The following is a 14,447-nucleotide window of genomic DNA, read 5'->3' as shown; positions in this document are numbered from 1 at the left end:
TACATTAAAACATATGAACACTGCAAGGACTCTGGGGTGAATTACCGGGGGTAGAAAAGATCAAGGTTTTCGATGGGGGAAGATAAGAGATGGTGGTGAACAGCTGTTTTAAAGACCTGGAGGGAGGAGTGGGATTGAAGGGAGTGGGGGAGTTTGTTCCAGAGGCGGGAGAAAAGGGGAATGAAAGAGTGAAGGTGAGCAGAGAGCCTAGACTTTGGCAGTTTTTCTTTCTTTGGCAATACCAACCAATATACGTAGTCTAGTCAAATTTCTGGGAAACGTGAATTCATGAGGCATTTTTGAGTAAAAGCAAGCAAACCACTTTTTCTGGGGTAGTTTTTCGTGCTGAATACGAATCTGTTGTTTGCCAAGCCCAAAAATGCGTAATTAGGTCACTAATCAAGGTCAAAGGTCAATGAGTGCAAAATTCAAAATTTTTGAAAAAATGTTTTATTTTACATCACCTATCTGTACATTTCAATTATTTTACAGTATTTTGTCTGGTAAGGTTACTACAGCTTTTCACAATTATGAAAGTAAAGGGAATTGTGAAGGGAAAAAATCAGATTTTTGTGAATATATCCGTAATGAAGCAACTTTTCGTTTTTTGACTTACTGTTTTAATTCACTTGAATTGTTGCCTTAAATACCATCAGTGAAGTGGTTTACCTGAGTGCTATATAATAGCAAGATTGTTTTCTACACTAAATGTCAATATTTGACTAATTAGCCACTTAATTAAGGCTAACGGTCACAAGGCGCAAAGTGCACTTACATGGCACAAGGCGCAAAATGCACTTCATGGCAAACATGTTTGGAGTGCAGGCAGTTGATCATTATCACATGTATTCTTAATTAATCCTGAATCAATTGCAGTCTGTCAGACTGATTGGCTGGAAGGAGGAGCCATCCAGGGGAATGCCAATTAGCTTAACTGTGTAAGCTCTGACCCACCCCCCCCCCCCCCCCTACTTTGGCCTGTTTCGACATGGTGTTTCACTGGCATTGCACTTGCAGGCCTCAGTGCAGAACTGTTTCCCCCACTTCCGACAAGAGCAACTATCAGAACTGCAACCTTTCTTGCAACCACACTGAGTAAGTTCTCGGCATCCCTTTGGAATTGACGGTAAAGTTGTAAGAACCGGTGACAACTTGTCATCAACGAGTTTCCATCCACAATCAGTCGGCGGTGGCAGATCTGTCATTGGATTACTGGCCTCTCTCCAAATGAAACTTTGGTAGTTTGCACGCTCTATGTGGAACTTTGCTGCATCACTAGATGGAGGTAGGGTCTCCGTTGCATGGCATTTGTTGAACAGTTTAATGCGGGCTTGATTACAGTTCTCAGATGGTTCCTTGTAGATATGGCAAATGAACTTTTCAGCATCTTCTGTGACCTTCTTTGATGGTGTCGGAAACTGCTGTTGTTGGATCTTTTCAACTGCTGTTGGTATATCCAACGTTGACGTATTGGATGGTTTGATGTCTCCAAGACCGCTTTCAGCAGATGGCCCCCTCTGCCAGGCAGCTAACTGAGTAGCGTGAAATGTATTTTTGCCATCTAGGGTAGAGTCATTGATGTCAATATTGTCGCCAGAAAAATGCACAAATCGTCCCGAAACCAGGTTGCTGGTAACAACTGCCCCAGTTTCTTGATCAAGCGCTTTCAGAGTGTTTTCAGCCATGGCAGTGTCATACCTAAGAACCCGGTTATAGCTGATTATGTGCCCAGCATTATGGAATAGCTCAACTAATTTCTTTGATCGAGTTGACTGGTGCAGCGTCATACCCATTCCAACGTGTTTAGGCGGTGCCTTCTTGTCTCCACATACACCATAGACCATGTCTTGTCCAATGCTAAGGACCCTTGTCTTCTTCACCCAACCAGTTTCAGACATCTCACTTTCGTCAAACTCAGCATCGACACTACTTTGGCCTCCAAGCAAGATATTCACAAACATGAGTACAGATGGTGGTACACTTGCCAACTCTGCTTTTTCGCTTACATCGCAACCTTCGAATGCAGGATGTGACATGATATCACTGCGGAGTTGCAGAGCAACGTGCACTAAAGACAGAAAATGATCATCCTGTTGTCTAAATATGGGAATATAGTCTGCACTGTTCTGACCGCACACCATTTCTGAAAGAGGTATGTGACTGAAATGTCGTGGAAGAAGCAAAGTTTGTTTCTCTGAAGGCGCCAAATTTCTTAGCACAAGAAATTCATAAATGTCCCCAATGCAATTCGACAAAGTTTCTTTAAAAGTCCCCAGTCTACTAAGATACGATGTAGGAATTGTGCCGTCGCACTCACTGGCTAACTCTTTGTACCTCTCGAACACTGCAGATAGTTCAAATACGTGCCCTTTCTCAGCAGAGTGACGCAGCTCTTGACACAACCATGATATCGCCATGTCTGCTGATTTGCTTTCAGTTTCCGCCCTTTTGACATCCCTAAAGAATTTACTAAGACAGTTAACATGGTAACATGCCTCAGCTGAGATTAAATCATTCTCATTTGCAGTACGGACTAAGATGTTATGTACAAATTTAGCTTTTTCCGTAATTTCATTACTCATTTTGAAGGTTGTGACACGACTTGTCTTCTGCTTCTTGTCAAAGTTCTGGCAGAACATACACAATGTCCAGTTCATCTTAGTAGTACTACTGCGTAAAAACGGACATGCTTCAGCCGAAACACTCTTTCTTTCAGGATCTTTTTCGTTTTTCGATTGTTCCTTGGCTAGCTTAGCATTTATTTTCCCCTTGTGTGTGTATGCAGAGTAACATAGCTTATGCCATTTAAGTTTGGGGAGACTTTCTGGAGGCTCTGCAAAGAGAGTCGAAAGCCTGTCCACGGCTGATCGAAATTCATAGTGTCTAAGTTTGCATCGGAGCTCGGTCGCCTCTCTGATGGCAGCAATACCCTGGTTTGTCTGGTTGAAAATCGTATCTTTGACCTGGCTAGTTCCCTGACAAATGATACAAAGTTCAAACGACACATCCTCACGCTGTCGCTTAAGGCTGGCAATAGGTTCCATGGTTGGCCTGAGGGGAGAAACAGAAACCAAACTAAGCACCAGGCACGCATGTTCTGACCATGAAAACTACAACGTTGTATGATATACTGCAACAGCCCTTAAATGATCGAATAAGCGCAGGCAGTGTTGGCCCGGGTTTTAATCTTATTCTCAAAGACACAAAGTAAAGCTTCTTCAAGACAAAACATCTAACCGATATCACTAATTCATTAGTGGTAGATGCATTAGGCACTCATCGTCAATGCCCATGCCCTGCCTGTCTTTTTGCTACTGTTAGGTAAATGTACATGTATTTAGGCCTGCCTATGATGTGAGATGTCAAGCATACATTACACATTTGTATGTACATGTATCTCACCAAAGAAGAATGCATTCCTTTACTTTCATTTGATTTTATATTTCATTTTTTAACAATCTTAAAAAGACCCTTACCTGTACTCCTGAAATGTTTAATGCCTGATGCCTAGGGTACGAACTAGATGGCTTATGCTAGGCTATTAGATTCATTCTTCATCATTAAGGGTCTATTGAAGAACACCCTGCTCTGTCTGAATGGAAATGATTTGACAAACATGGCAAATGCATTGGGGTCAGAAAGATGAAGCCACTTTCACTGTTGAGTGAAAGGGATGGTTTCAAGTGCAAGTAACTGTTACGTCATTGCAAGACTTTCGCACTCATTGACCTTTGACCTATGTTGTTTACCGGTGACATTTAGATTCTGTCTTTATAAAATCTATCTCTAGACCATCAATAGGAGCATAAAAACTCTGCCCCATTGTGCATTTAGAGGTTAAACTGCAAGCAAATTACGCAAAAACTAATTGTCGCCCCTTACAGAGATAAAGGCAAATGAGCATAGATGTGTCCTCACGTTTTCCTTTAAAAATAAGATTTTGAAAAGCTTTAGCAACCTTACTAGACAAAATATTGTAAAATAATTGAAATGTACAGATAGGGGATGTAAAATAAAGCATTTTTTCAAAAAAATTGAATTTTGCACTCATTGACCTTTGACCTTGATTAGTGACCTAATTACGCATTTTTGGGCTTGGCAAACAACAGATTCATATTCAGCATGAAAAACTACCCCAGAAAAAGTGGTTTGTTTGCTTTTACTCAAAAATGCCTCAATCATTCTATAAAGGCACATTTTCAGATTTTTTGACTAGGCTAACGTGAAAAATCTTCGATTTTGCAAATAACAACCAAACAAACAGTCAGGGGTGAAAACATAACCTCCATCCACCTTCGGTGGCAGAGGTAAAAAATAATCTCAACTTATATTTGGAGGACGAAGGGTATATATAACATGGACAATGGACATACATGAAAAACCACCTGAGAGTAGAAAAAGGACAATTGGGTGGAGGGTTACCAATAATAAATAGTATCATAGGGAAGAATAGGAAACTATTAATAGTGATGGTGACCTGCCACCTAAAATCATGAATGGTTAAGCACAAAAGCACATGGATGGGATATATACATACAGTCACGTGAAAAACTAAGTACACCCCATGTAAAGTTTTGACTTTTTCAACATATTTCAACATACAGCTATTTGATCTTCATTTCAACAATATTGATAGATAAAGGTGATATAATATAACAAATATCATGAAACATTTACATTTTGTAGTCCATTGTATAATTTAAATAAACATAAGTGCAAATTTTGCATGTGGAAAAAGTAAGTACACCCCTACATTTATCACTACTTCAAATACCTAAAATTAGAATCAGGTGCACCAGCTCAGGTGCAAATGATTAGAACATCGTTGGAGAGGATCTTGGAGGAACCTGTCTTATTTACATCTCAGACATTTAGTTTGGTTTGCTCTTTGTTGTTGAAGTGTGCGGCGTCACCATGCCTAGATCAAAAGAGCTCTCTGGGGCCTTCAGAAAGAAGGTTATAGATGTCTACGAGTCTGGGAAGGGATTTAAAAAGATCTCCAAACAATTTGAAATCAATCATTCGACTGTCCGGAAGATCATCTACAAGTGGAGAAGATGCCAAACAACTGCCAACTTGTTCAGGCCAGGCCGCCCCAGCAAGTTAAGCCCGAGAGCAGACCGCAAGATGCTGAAAGAAGTCTCTAAGAACCCCAGAATGTCATCACGGGACCTACAGGTAGCTCTTGTCACTGTTGATGTCAAAGTGCACGAGTCTGCCATTAGAAAGAGGCTGCACAAATTTGATCTACACGGGAGGTGTGCCAGGAGGAAACCTTTGCTGTCCAGAAAGAACATCAGGGCAAGACTAAAGTTTGCCAATGAACACCTAGGCAAAGCCGAGCACTTCTGGAACAATGTGCTCTGGACAGATGAGTCAAAGGTAGAGCTATTTGGCCACAGTACCAGAAGACATCTTTGGCGAAAACCAAAGACAGCATTTCACCACAAGAACCTGACACCAACTGTAAAGCATGGTGGTGGAAATAATATGGTTTGGGGCAGCTTTGCTGCATCAGCGCCTGGGCAGCTCACCATCATAGAATCCACTATGAATTCTTCATTGTACCAGAGGGTGCTTGAGGATAATGTGAGGCCATCTGTCAGAGAGTTGAAGCTCAACCGAAGGTGGATCTTGCAACATGACAATGACCCTAAACATACCAGTAAATCCACCAAGGAATGGCTGAAAAGAAAGAAATGGAGGGTTCTGGAATGGCCAAGTCAAAGCCCGGATTTAAATCCCATCGATATGTTGTGGGGGGATTTGAAACGAGCTGTGCATGCAAGAAACCCCTCAAAAATCGCACAGCTGAAAGAATTCTGCATGGAGGAGTGGGCAAAAATTTCTCCCAGTCGAGGTCAGAGACTGGTAGACAGTTATAAGAAATGCCTACTTGAGGTTGTTTCTGTCAAAGGGGGAAATCCCACCTATTGGAGCCAAGGGTGTACTTACTTTTTCCACATGCGAAATTTGCATTTATGTTTATTTAAATTATACAATGGACTACAAAATGTAAATGTTTCATGATATTTGTTATATTATATCACCTTTATCTTTCAATATTGTTGAAATGAAGATCAAATAGCTGTATGTTGAAATATGTTGAAAAAGTCAAAATTTTACATGGGGTGTACTTACTTTTTCACGTGACTGTATATTTTTACACTGTATATAGGCTTCGGCATCAGTGACAAATATGAAAGGATTTTTATTAATCTGAAATATTTTTACAAATCTAAAGTTTCAATACTTAAAGCAAATATTGAATATGACCTTCCCTTTGTTCTATACATTTTCTGAGATACAGCAACAAGTTTTGCATCAACTTCTGAAGGATAATCTGAACAACTTCATATTTCAATTCTGCAATTGTTGTTGGTTTCAACTGAAACGCTCTCCCTTTTACAGAGGATTTTGGGGACCATGGAATTCAGTTTTGTAACTGCCAAGGTGATATGGAAATTTCTCTCAGCCAAGCGAGACATTCATTAGAGGTGTGGGATGTAGCTTCATCTTTTTGAAACCACAGAATTTCATTATTTCTCATCCTGTTCCATTGGTAGGTCTCCAGCATGTGAAGCTAATGATCCAGTGTCACAGTTTCTGCTGTTTTCTTCAAAAATATACTGTAGGGGCCTCAGATTTGAAACAAACTTAATCCCCAATAAGCGATGATTTTCAGAGAGGGGTGTGCAACTTCTTCGGGTTCGTGTGTTCTCCAATCCCCAAAATCTCCAATTCTGTTTATTCATTATCCCATTAATGGAAATATGGCACTCATCAGAGAAAATGGTGTCATCGATAACAAGTTGTTAATTTTCTCATGCTTCAGGAAAGCGGTTACAAATTCCATACTGTCTTTTGTGATCATTTTCAATAAGTGCCTGGAAAAGCTACATTTTTACAGAGTAGCCCAAAGGGCAAAGCTGTCTAGAACAGTGTTTGTCCGTCTGTATGTACTGGATGCATGTCTCCTCAAACGTATACCAATCAGAGCTGAGGATCTGGTCACATGACAGGGTGATGTGATTATGTCTGATCTCATTACGGCGTACAACGGCTGACTGCACACTCTGCCATTTTGATTCCTATGTCGTTCATGCCGAACATATCGTCGAACCTGTCATATATCACAATCACCCTGCTCTACCTTTACGTTTTTCATTCAGTGTGAAACACAAACAAACCGATTGTTAAAATGACCATCAAATATCGAAAGCATAGACGTTACGGATCTTCCAATGACACAGTATGTATAGGCCTTGGGCTTCATGCCTTAATGGCTCATTTTCAGGCCGCTTCGGACAAATTAGCCCAGGTTTCTTCATGCAGTAGTATTCTTTTCGTTATAATAATGGCGTTACGACTAATAATATAGTAAATATAATCGTAACACTGCAATCCCTTTGTAGTTATTGCAAAGTTTCTGGATTGAAGCGGTGTATGGGTCATGAATCAATGATAAGCAGTGTATGGTTCGAATAACCGCGGAAGTAAGGAATTAGCTTCGGGTTTTTTGATAGTAATATCATTTTCGTAATAATGATAACGTTGTGGGAGCTGTGCTCGCACTATAAAGCCAGACAAAATGGACGACACAGGAACGAAGTTTCACCGAGCTATTTATTTAGCTCAAAACCAAAGAACTCAAAAGCACACTGAATCTGCCCCTTGAACGGGCGGCAATTTATATCGCAAACTGAACACACAAAAGCCACGCCTCTCAGGCGGGGCGTGGTATGCAAAATCGGTAAGTCACGTGTTCGCCCGAGAAGGGCAAGTCTGGACACGCCCGGACGAGTCCGGACACGTGACAGCTCGCCGGTTGCGTCATCGGCCGGTGCACGGTAATTGTGTCATGCTTCCGGTAACTGCTACATGCGCCCCCCCCCCCCCCCCCCCCAGAATTAACCTGCACCGGGAGAGTCAGTTTGAGGGGGGTCCTGATGACTCGGCCGAAACGACCCCTGGCGATTCGTGTGGGGGTGGTAGGCGGCGTGGCGGTGGATGGTCGGGCGGGGGGCTTGGTTGACGGGGGACGGCCCCGTCGTGGAGGAAGGGCCAACCGTGGAATTTGTTCGAGGTCCAAATGGGCCGGCTTGAGGCGGTCCACGGAGATGAGGTCCGGCTTGCCGCCGATGTCGACGATGAATTACTTGTCGTCCCTCTGCAGGACCTGGAAAGGTCCATCGTACAGCGGCCGGAGCGGTCCCCGGTGTGCGTCGTGCCGGATAAAAACGTACTCCGCAGTGCGAAGTGCTGGGGGGATGTGGGGTTGGGGGCAGCCGTGGTAGGACGTGGGCACGGGGGCAAATCTCCTGGCGGCCTCCTGGAGGTCCGAGCGTTGGCGAGCCGTGGACCAGGGGCCGGTGGCGTCAGGGATGAATTCGCCCGGCACGCGCAGTGGCTGGCCGTAGGCCAGCTCGGCGGTGGAAGCCTGGAGGTCCTCTTTCGGGGCCGTTCGGAGGCCCAATATGACCCACGGGAGCCTGTCGGCCCAACCGTCGTCCTGGAGGCTGGCTCTGAGAGCGGCCTTCATCGAGCGGTGGAACCGCTCGCACAAGCCATTGGCTTGGGGGTGGTAGGCCGTGGTACGGTGAAGCCTGACCCCCAAGGCCTGGGCGACCGCGCCCCAAAGCTCGGAGGTGAATTGCGGGCCTCTGTCGGAGGAGATGTCCGAGGGCGTGCCAAAACGGGCAATCCAAGTGCGAATGAAGGCCTGCACCACGTCGGCGGATGTTGTTGATGCCAGCGGGACGGCCTCCGGCCACCTGGTGGTCCTGTCCACCATCGTGAGGAGGTGGGTGAAACCCCGCGAGGAGGGAAGGGGTCCCACCAGGTCCACATTGACGTGGTCGGAGCGCCGCGCGGGCACGTCGAATGGTGCCAACGGGGCCTGGGTGTGCCGGTGGACCTTCGCGCGCTGGCAGGCGACACAGGCATTGGCCCAGTCGCGGACGTGCTTGCGGAGCCCGTGCCAGACGAACTTTGCTGCCGCGAGCTTCTGTGATGCCTTCCGGCCCGGGTGGGAAAGGCCGTGAAGGGCGTCAAAAATGCGCCGCTGCCATCCGGTGGGCACGATGGGGCAAGGTTGGCCCAGGGAAACGTCGCACAGGAAAACTGTGCCTGTGTCCTTGAAGGGGACGTCGGCCAACCGCAGGCCTGTGTCCGCTGTCCGGAGGGCTTGCACCGTGGGGTCGGCGGTCTGGTCGGCCACCATGCGGGCGAAGTCCACACCCAGGTGGACGGCGTTCGCGCCGGACCGGGAGAGGCAATCGGCCACAGTGTTGTCCTTGCCCGCAACGTGCCGGATGTCCGTTGTAAATTCGGACACGGCGGAGAGGTGGCGCTGCTGGCGGGCCGACCACGGCTCCGTAACCTTGGCCATGGCGAAGACCAGGGGTTTGTGGTCCACAAACGCCGTGAACGGGCGGCCCTCCAAAAGATGGCAGAAGTGGCGAACATCCAAGTAAAGACCGAGGAGCTCGCGGTCGAAAGCGCTATACTTGCGCTCGTTAGGGCGAAGCTGCCGGCTGAAGAAGGCCAGCGGTTGCCAAGCCCCGTTCAACCACTGTTCATACACGGCGCCCACCGCGTAGTCGGAAGCTTCCGTGGTGAGGGCGATGGGTGCGTCGAGCACCGGGTGTGCCAGCATGGTCGCGTTGGCAAGGGCCAGCTTAGCGCCCGTGAACGCCGCGTCCATCTCTGTGGTCCAGGCGATGTCGTGCTTGGCCGGCTTGCCCCGGAGGGCTTCGTACAGGGGGCGCATGAGTTGGGCGGCGCGAGGCACGAACCGGTGGTAAAAATTTACCATCCCCAAAAATTCCTGTAGGGCCTTGATGGAGCGGGGGCGCGGGAAACTTGTGACTGCCTCCACATTGGTAGGCAGTGGGACGGCCCCGCGCTTCGTGATGCGGTGCCCCAGGAAGTCTACGGCCGTTACGCCAAACTGGCATTTCGCCGGGTTGATGATGAGGCCGTGCTGGCCGAGGCGCTCGAAAAGCGTGCGCAGGTGGACGAGGTGCTCCGCCCGGGAAGTGCTGGCGATGAGAATGTCATCCAGGTAGACGAACAGAAAGGTGAGATCGCGCAGCACACTGTCCATCAGCCGCTGGAAGGCCTGGGCCGCGTTCTTAAGGCCGAACGGCATTCGGAGGAACTCGAAGAGGCCAAAAGGTGTAATTACAGCTGTCTTCGGAACGTCGGCCGGCCGGCCAGGTACCTGGTAGTAGCCCCGAATAAGATCGACCTTGGAGAAGATCACCCACCCCGCCAAACGGGCGGAAAAGTCCTGTATGTGTGGTATCGGGTAACGGTCGGGGGTGGTGGTGGTGGCGTCGTTGAGGCGGCGGTAATCGCCACATGGTCGCCATCCACCACCCGGTTTGGGCACGATGTGCAGGGGCGAGGCCCACGCGCTATTCGAGCGCCGCACAATGCCAAATCGCTCCAGCGCGTCGAATTCCGCCTTCGCCATGGCGAGTTTGGCCGGGTCGAGGCGGCGAGCCCTGGCGTAGACCGGTGGACCTGTGGTCGGGATGTGGTGTTCGACGCCATGCTTGATGGCGACGGCCGAAAACGTCGGCTGCGTGAGGGCGGGAAACTCGGCGAGCAGGCGGGTGAAATTGTCCGCGGCCGGGAGCGCGCAGGCTAGCTTGGTCGGAGCAGAGCCGCTCAATGAGCAAGCGAGCGAGCTGAAGGTCTCCGCATTGATGAGCCGACGCCGTTTGACGTCAACCAAAAGCCCATGCGCACAAAGAAAATCTGCACCCAGCAAGGCCATGGGCACGTTCGCCGTGATGAAGTCCCACCTGAAGCGCTGGCCCCCGAAGCAGAATGCGACGCTGCGCGAACCGAAGGTGCGGATGGAGGAGCCGTTTGCGGCGACCAAGGTGGGGCCGCATAGCGCGGCCTGTTTGTCCTCCACCGAGGTGGGTATCACGCTCAGCTGAGCGCCGGTGTCACACAAAAAACGCCGCCCGGACTCTGTGTCCGTGATAAACAGAAGGCTGCCTGAATGGCCGACGCTCATGGCAGGCAGCGAGCGCCGGCCTGGTCGTTTCCCGACCCGCCGAAAGTGCACGGTGGGCGGCACGTTCTGGCCTTCTGCCCGAACCTGGCGTGGTAATAGCACATGGTCCGCTCTGGTGGAGGCTCCGGCGGTCGCGTCGCGTCGGGTTCGGTCGACGGGGCGTCGCGGCGGCCGCAGCTGTCAGTAGCGCGGACTCGGCGGGTGGAGGTGCCGGTCGTGGCGCGGGCGTTGCCTCGGTCAGCCCAGGATTCCAGGCAGCCGCTCCGACGTGTCGCCTGGCCGAGAAAAAATTATCAGCCTCCTTGGCCAGGGCGCGAGGGTCCGTGATGGGCGAATTAGCCAAAGCTAACCGTACCTGCCCGGGTAGCTGCTGGAGGAATAGCTTGCGGAAGAGGAAGTCCGGGCTGTGGTCACCGAGAAGAGCAAGCATGTGGTCCATGCTTTCGGATGGACGGGCCTCACCCAGCTCCGGGAGGTGTAGTAGTTGTCGTGCGCGTTCGGTCTCCGTGAGTCCAAACGCACCGAGGAGTAGGCCTTTGAGTGCGCCGTATTTGTCGGCCTTCGGCGGGTGCTGGAGGAAGCTCAGAACCCGGGCAGCGGAGGAGGCGGTGAGCGCAGAGACCACATGGTGGTAGCGCGTCGTGTCCTCCGTGATGTTCCACAGGTCGAATTGAGAATCGGCTTGAGCAAACCAAACGGCCGCGTGAGATTCCCAAAAGCCCGGAGCTTCAAAGCTACAGCTGACTCCATCGCCCTGTTCGTAGAAAGGGGTCACCAATTGTGGGAGCTGTGCTCGCACTATAAAGCCAGACAAAATGGACGACACAGGAACGAAGTTTCACCGAGCTATTTATTTAGCTCAAAACCAAAGAACTCAAAAGCACACTGAATCTGCCCCTCGAACGGGCGGCAATTTATATCGCAAACTGAACACACAAAAGCCACGCCTCTCGGGCGGGGCGTGGTATGCAAAATCAGTAAGTCACGTGTTCGCCCGAGAAGGGCAAGTCTGGACACGCCCGGGCGAGTCCGGACATGTGACCGCTCGCCGGTTGCGTCAATCGGCCGGTGCACGGTAATTGTGTCATGCTTCCGGTAACTGCTACAACGTAACGTTATTATTATAATAAATATAATTGTAACTAATCCCTTTGTAAAAGGGAGAACGTTTCAGTTGAAACCAACAACAATTGCGGATTTGAAATTTGAAGTTTTTCAATTATCCTTCAGAAGGTGATGCAAAACTTGTTGACTGCAAAGTTACTGGAGGTTAAAATATATCACCCTACAGAAATCTCCAGCAACTGCTCGCGAACAGAAGTCGTAACGGCTTATATAAAACCAAGCACCCTCTTCGGAGGGCGTGGCTCCAACAGCCGCGCGTGCGTCACGATGACACAACCAAATGTCCGTGTGCGTGGGTTAGACCAAACCCATCGTAATGGTAACCGTCACATGCGGATAAGTTAACCGCGACAAGTGAATAAGGTAACCGCGACATGTGGATAAGGTAACCACTACATGCGCCCCCCCAGAAGGCACGCCACGGGCGTGTACGTAGTTCGCGGGTGGAACAGAGCCGGGCCGCGGGTGGGACAGAGCCGGGCCGCGGGTGGAACAGAGCCGGGCTGCGGGTGCTGAGCAGCGGTAGCCGTAGTAGTTGCAGCAGTAGGAATTGCGGGAGTGGCGAGAAGCAGTGTGCGTGAAGGTAACGAAGCAGCCGTGCGTGCGCAAGAAATGAGCAGCGGCAATAGCTGTAGTTGCAGGAGCATCAGCCTCGGGATCCGCCGTAGGAGCAGTAGTAGGAGTGGCGAGCAGCAGTACTCGGCCTGTGTGCGCGGAGGCGACGAAGTAGCAGTACTCGGCCTGTGTGCGCGAAGGCGACGAGCAGCAGTACTCGGCCTGTGTGCGCGGAGGCGACGAGCAGCGGTGCTCGGCCTGTGTGCGCGAAGGCGACGAAGTAGCCGTGCCCGGCCTGTGTGCGCGGAGGCGACGAGCAGCAGTACTCGGCCTGTGTGCGCGAAGGCTACGAAGTAGCCGTGCCACCAACGCCCCGTAACGGCGTTCCTTCGGAGGGTCCCGGAGCTGGTTCGCCCCTCCAGTCGTAGAGGAGGAATCGAGCGCGATGTGCGAACCACATGGTCGCTCGTCGTTGCTAAAACTCCGGCAGTTCGAGTTTAGGTCTTGTGGAAGACATTGCGGTCGCAATCCTGCCGTGTTCATGTGGCCCCCGAATACGTTCGGGGGCAACGGGGTCACCAGTTTAGCAGTTGCCGAAGACGATAAGAAGAGGCCATTTCCTTGGGTACAAAAGGTTGTTTATTGTACAGAAATCTCCAGCAACTGCTCGCGAACGGAAGTCGTAACGGCTTATATAAAACCAAGCACCCTCTTCGGAGGGCGTGGCTCCAACAGCCGCGCTTGCGTCACGACGACACAACCAAACGTCCGTGTGCGTGGGTTAGACCAAACCCATCGTAATGGTAACCGTCACATGCGGATAAGTTAACCACGACAAGTGAATAAGGTAACCGCGACATGTGGATAAGGTAACCACTACAACCCTCTATATATTAAAGTAGCGGCAGTTTTGTGTCCATACGTCATTACGTTGATGTCATTACGGCGTACGATGGCTGACTCTACCGACGGACATTTTTAATTATATGCCGTACAGGCCGAACATGCCGTCACACAGTGGTCGAACATGTCGTCAAAGTGGTCGAACCTGTCGTCGAAGCGGTCAAACTCTCATGTGTTTTTACACACAGACAGCCGTACGATGCTGTGAGTAGAGTGCTATGGATACGCCGCTGTTAGACTTTCGGTCTTGTTAAAGGAAAACGCCCAATGTCTTCCTTCAATATTAATCGTACTGATGTGCAACTGATTCCTTTTTCAGCTGAGACTCGGCTTGTTGAATTGCGTGGACGTATCTCCATTTGTTGCCATACAGCTTCAATCGTCTCTGGGACACGTACACGAACACGACATCCTAAACAGCCCTAATTCGTGTTTTGTGATGAGTCAGTATCTTTCATATTTCAAACTATTGCCTTTATTATTTTAGAAGCAGTTACACGAGATGCTTGGAATCTTCTCTCAAATGCTTTCAGTGACTCTTCAGTGAATATTTAAATGTACGTGTCAAACATAAAAATGCACTGCTTGGTGTTAAAGTGCCCCTTCATTTTTAATACCTGCAAAAAAAAAAAACTTTGTGTAACAGGTAGTATAAGGAAATTTGAAATTTATTCACAACCAATATGACTAAGAAATTTAAGTTGTCGTTTAATATGCAGCATATGGCCGCTTGGCTGCATCATTTTCTGGGGGCGTGGCTGTGCCGCTGATGCAACGCTCCGATTAACAGTAAGCTGGTACTCATTTTGCTGACCTCTGAAGGATGTCA

At 49.1% G+C, this 14,447-nt stretch overlaps 1 protein-coding gene across 1 annotated transcript in view; it reads left to right on the top strand.

The window, feature by feature from the left end:
* LOC137431082 (CST complex subunit CTC1) overlaps window positions 1–14,044 on the top strand; it is a 441,606-nt gene extending 427,562 nt beyond the window's left edge. The window contains exon 13 of the mRNA XM_078782659.1: window positions 13,938–14,044. Coding sequence (XP_078638785.1) covers window positions 13,938–14,044 — 107 coding nt within the window. The remainder of the gene's footprint in view (window positions 1–13,937) is intronic.
* The last annotated feature ends 403 nt before the right edge of the window (window positions 14,045–14,447 follow it).

Source organism: Myxine glutinosa, chromosome 7, assembly GCF_964187855.1.
Source record: "Myxine glutinosa chromosome 7, kmMyxGlut1.1, whole genome shotgun sequence".
In the NCBI taxonomy this organism is placed as follows: Eukaryota; Metazoa; Chordata; class Myxini; order Myxiniformes; family Myxinidae; genus Myxine; species Myxine glutinosa.
This window is presented reverse-complemented; position numbering and strand designations above follow the sequence as displayed.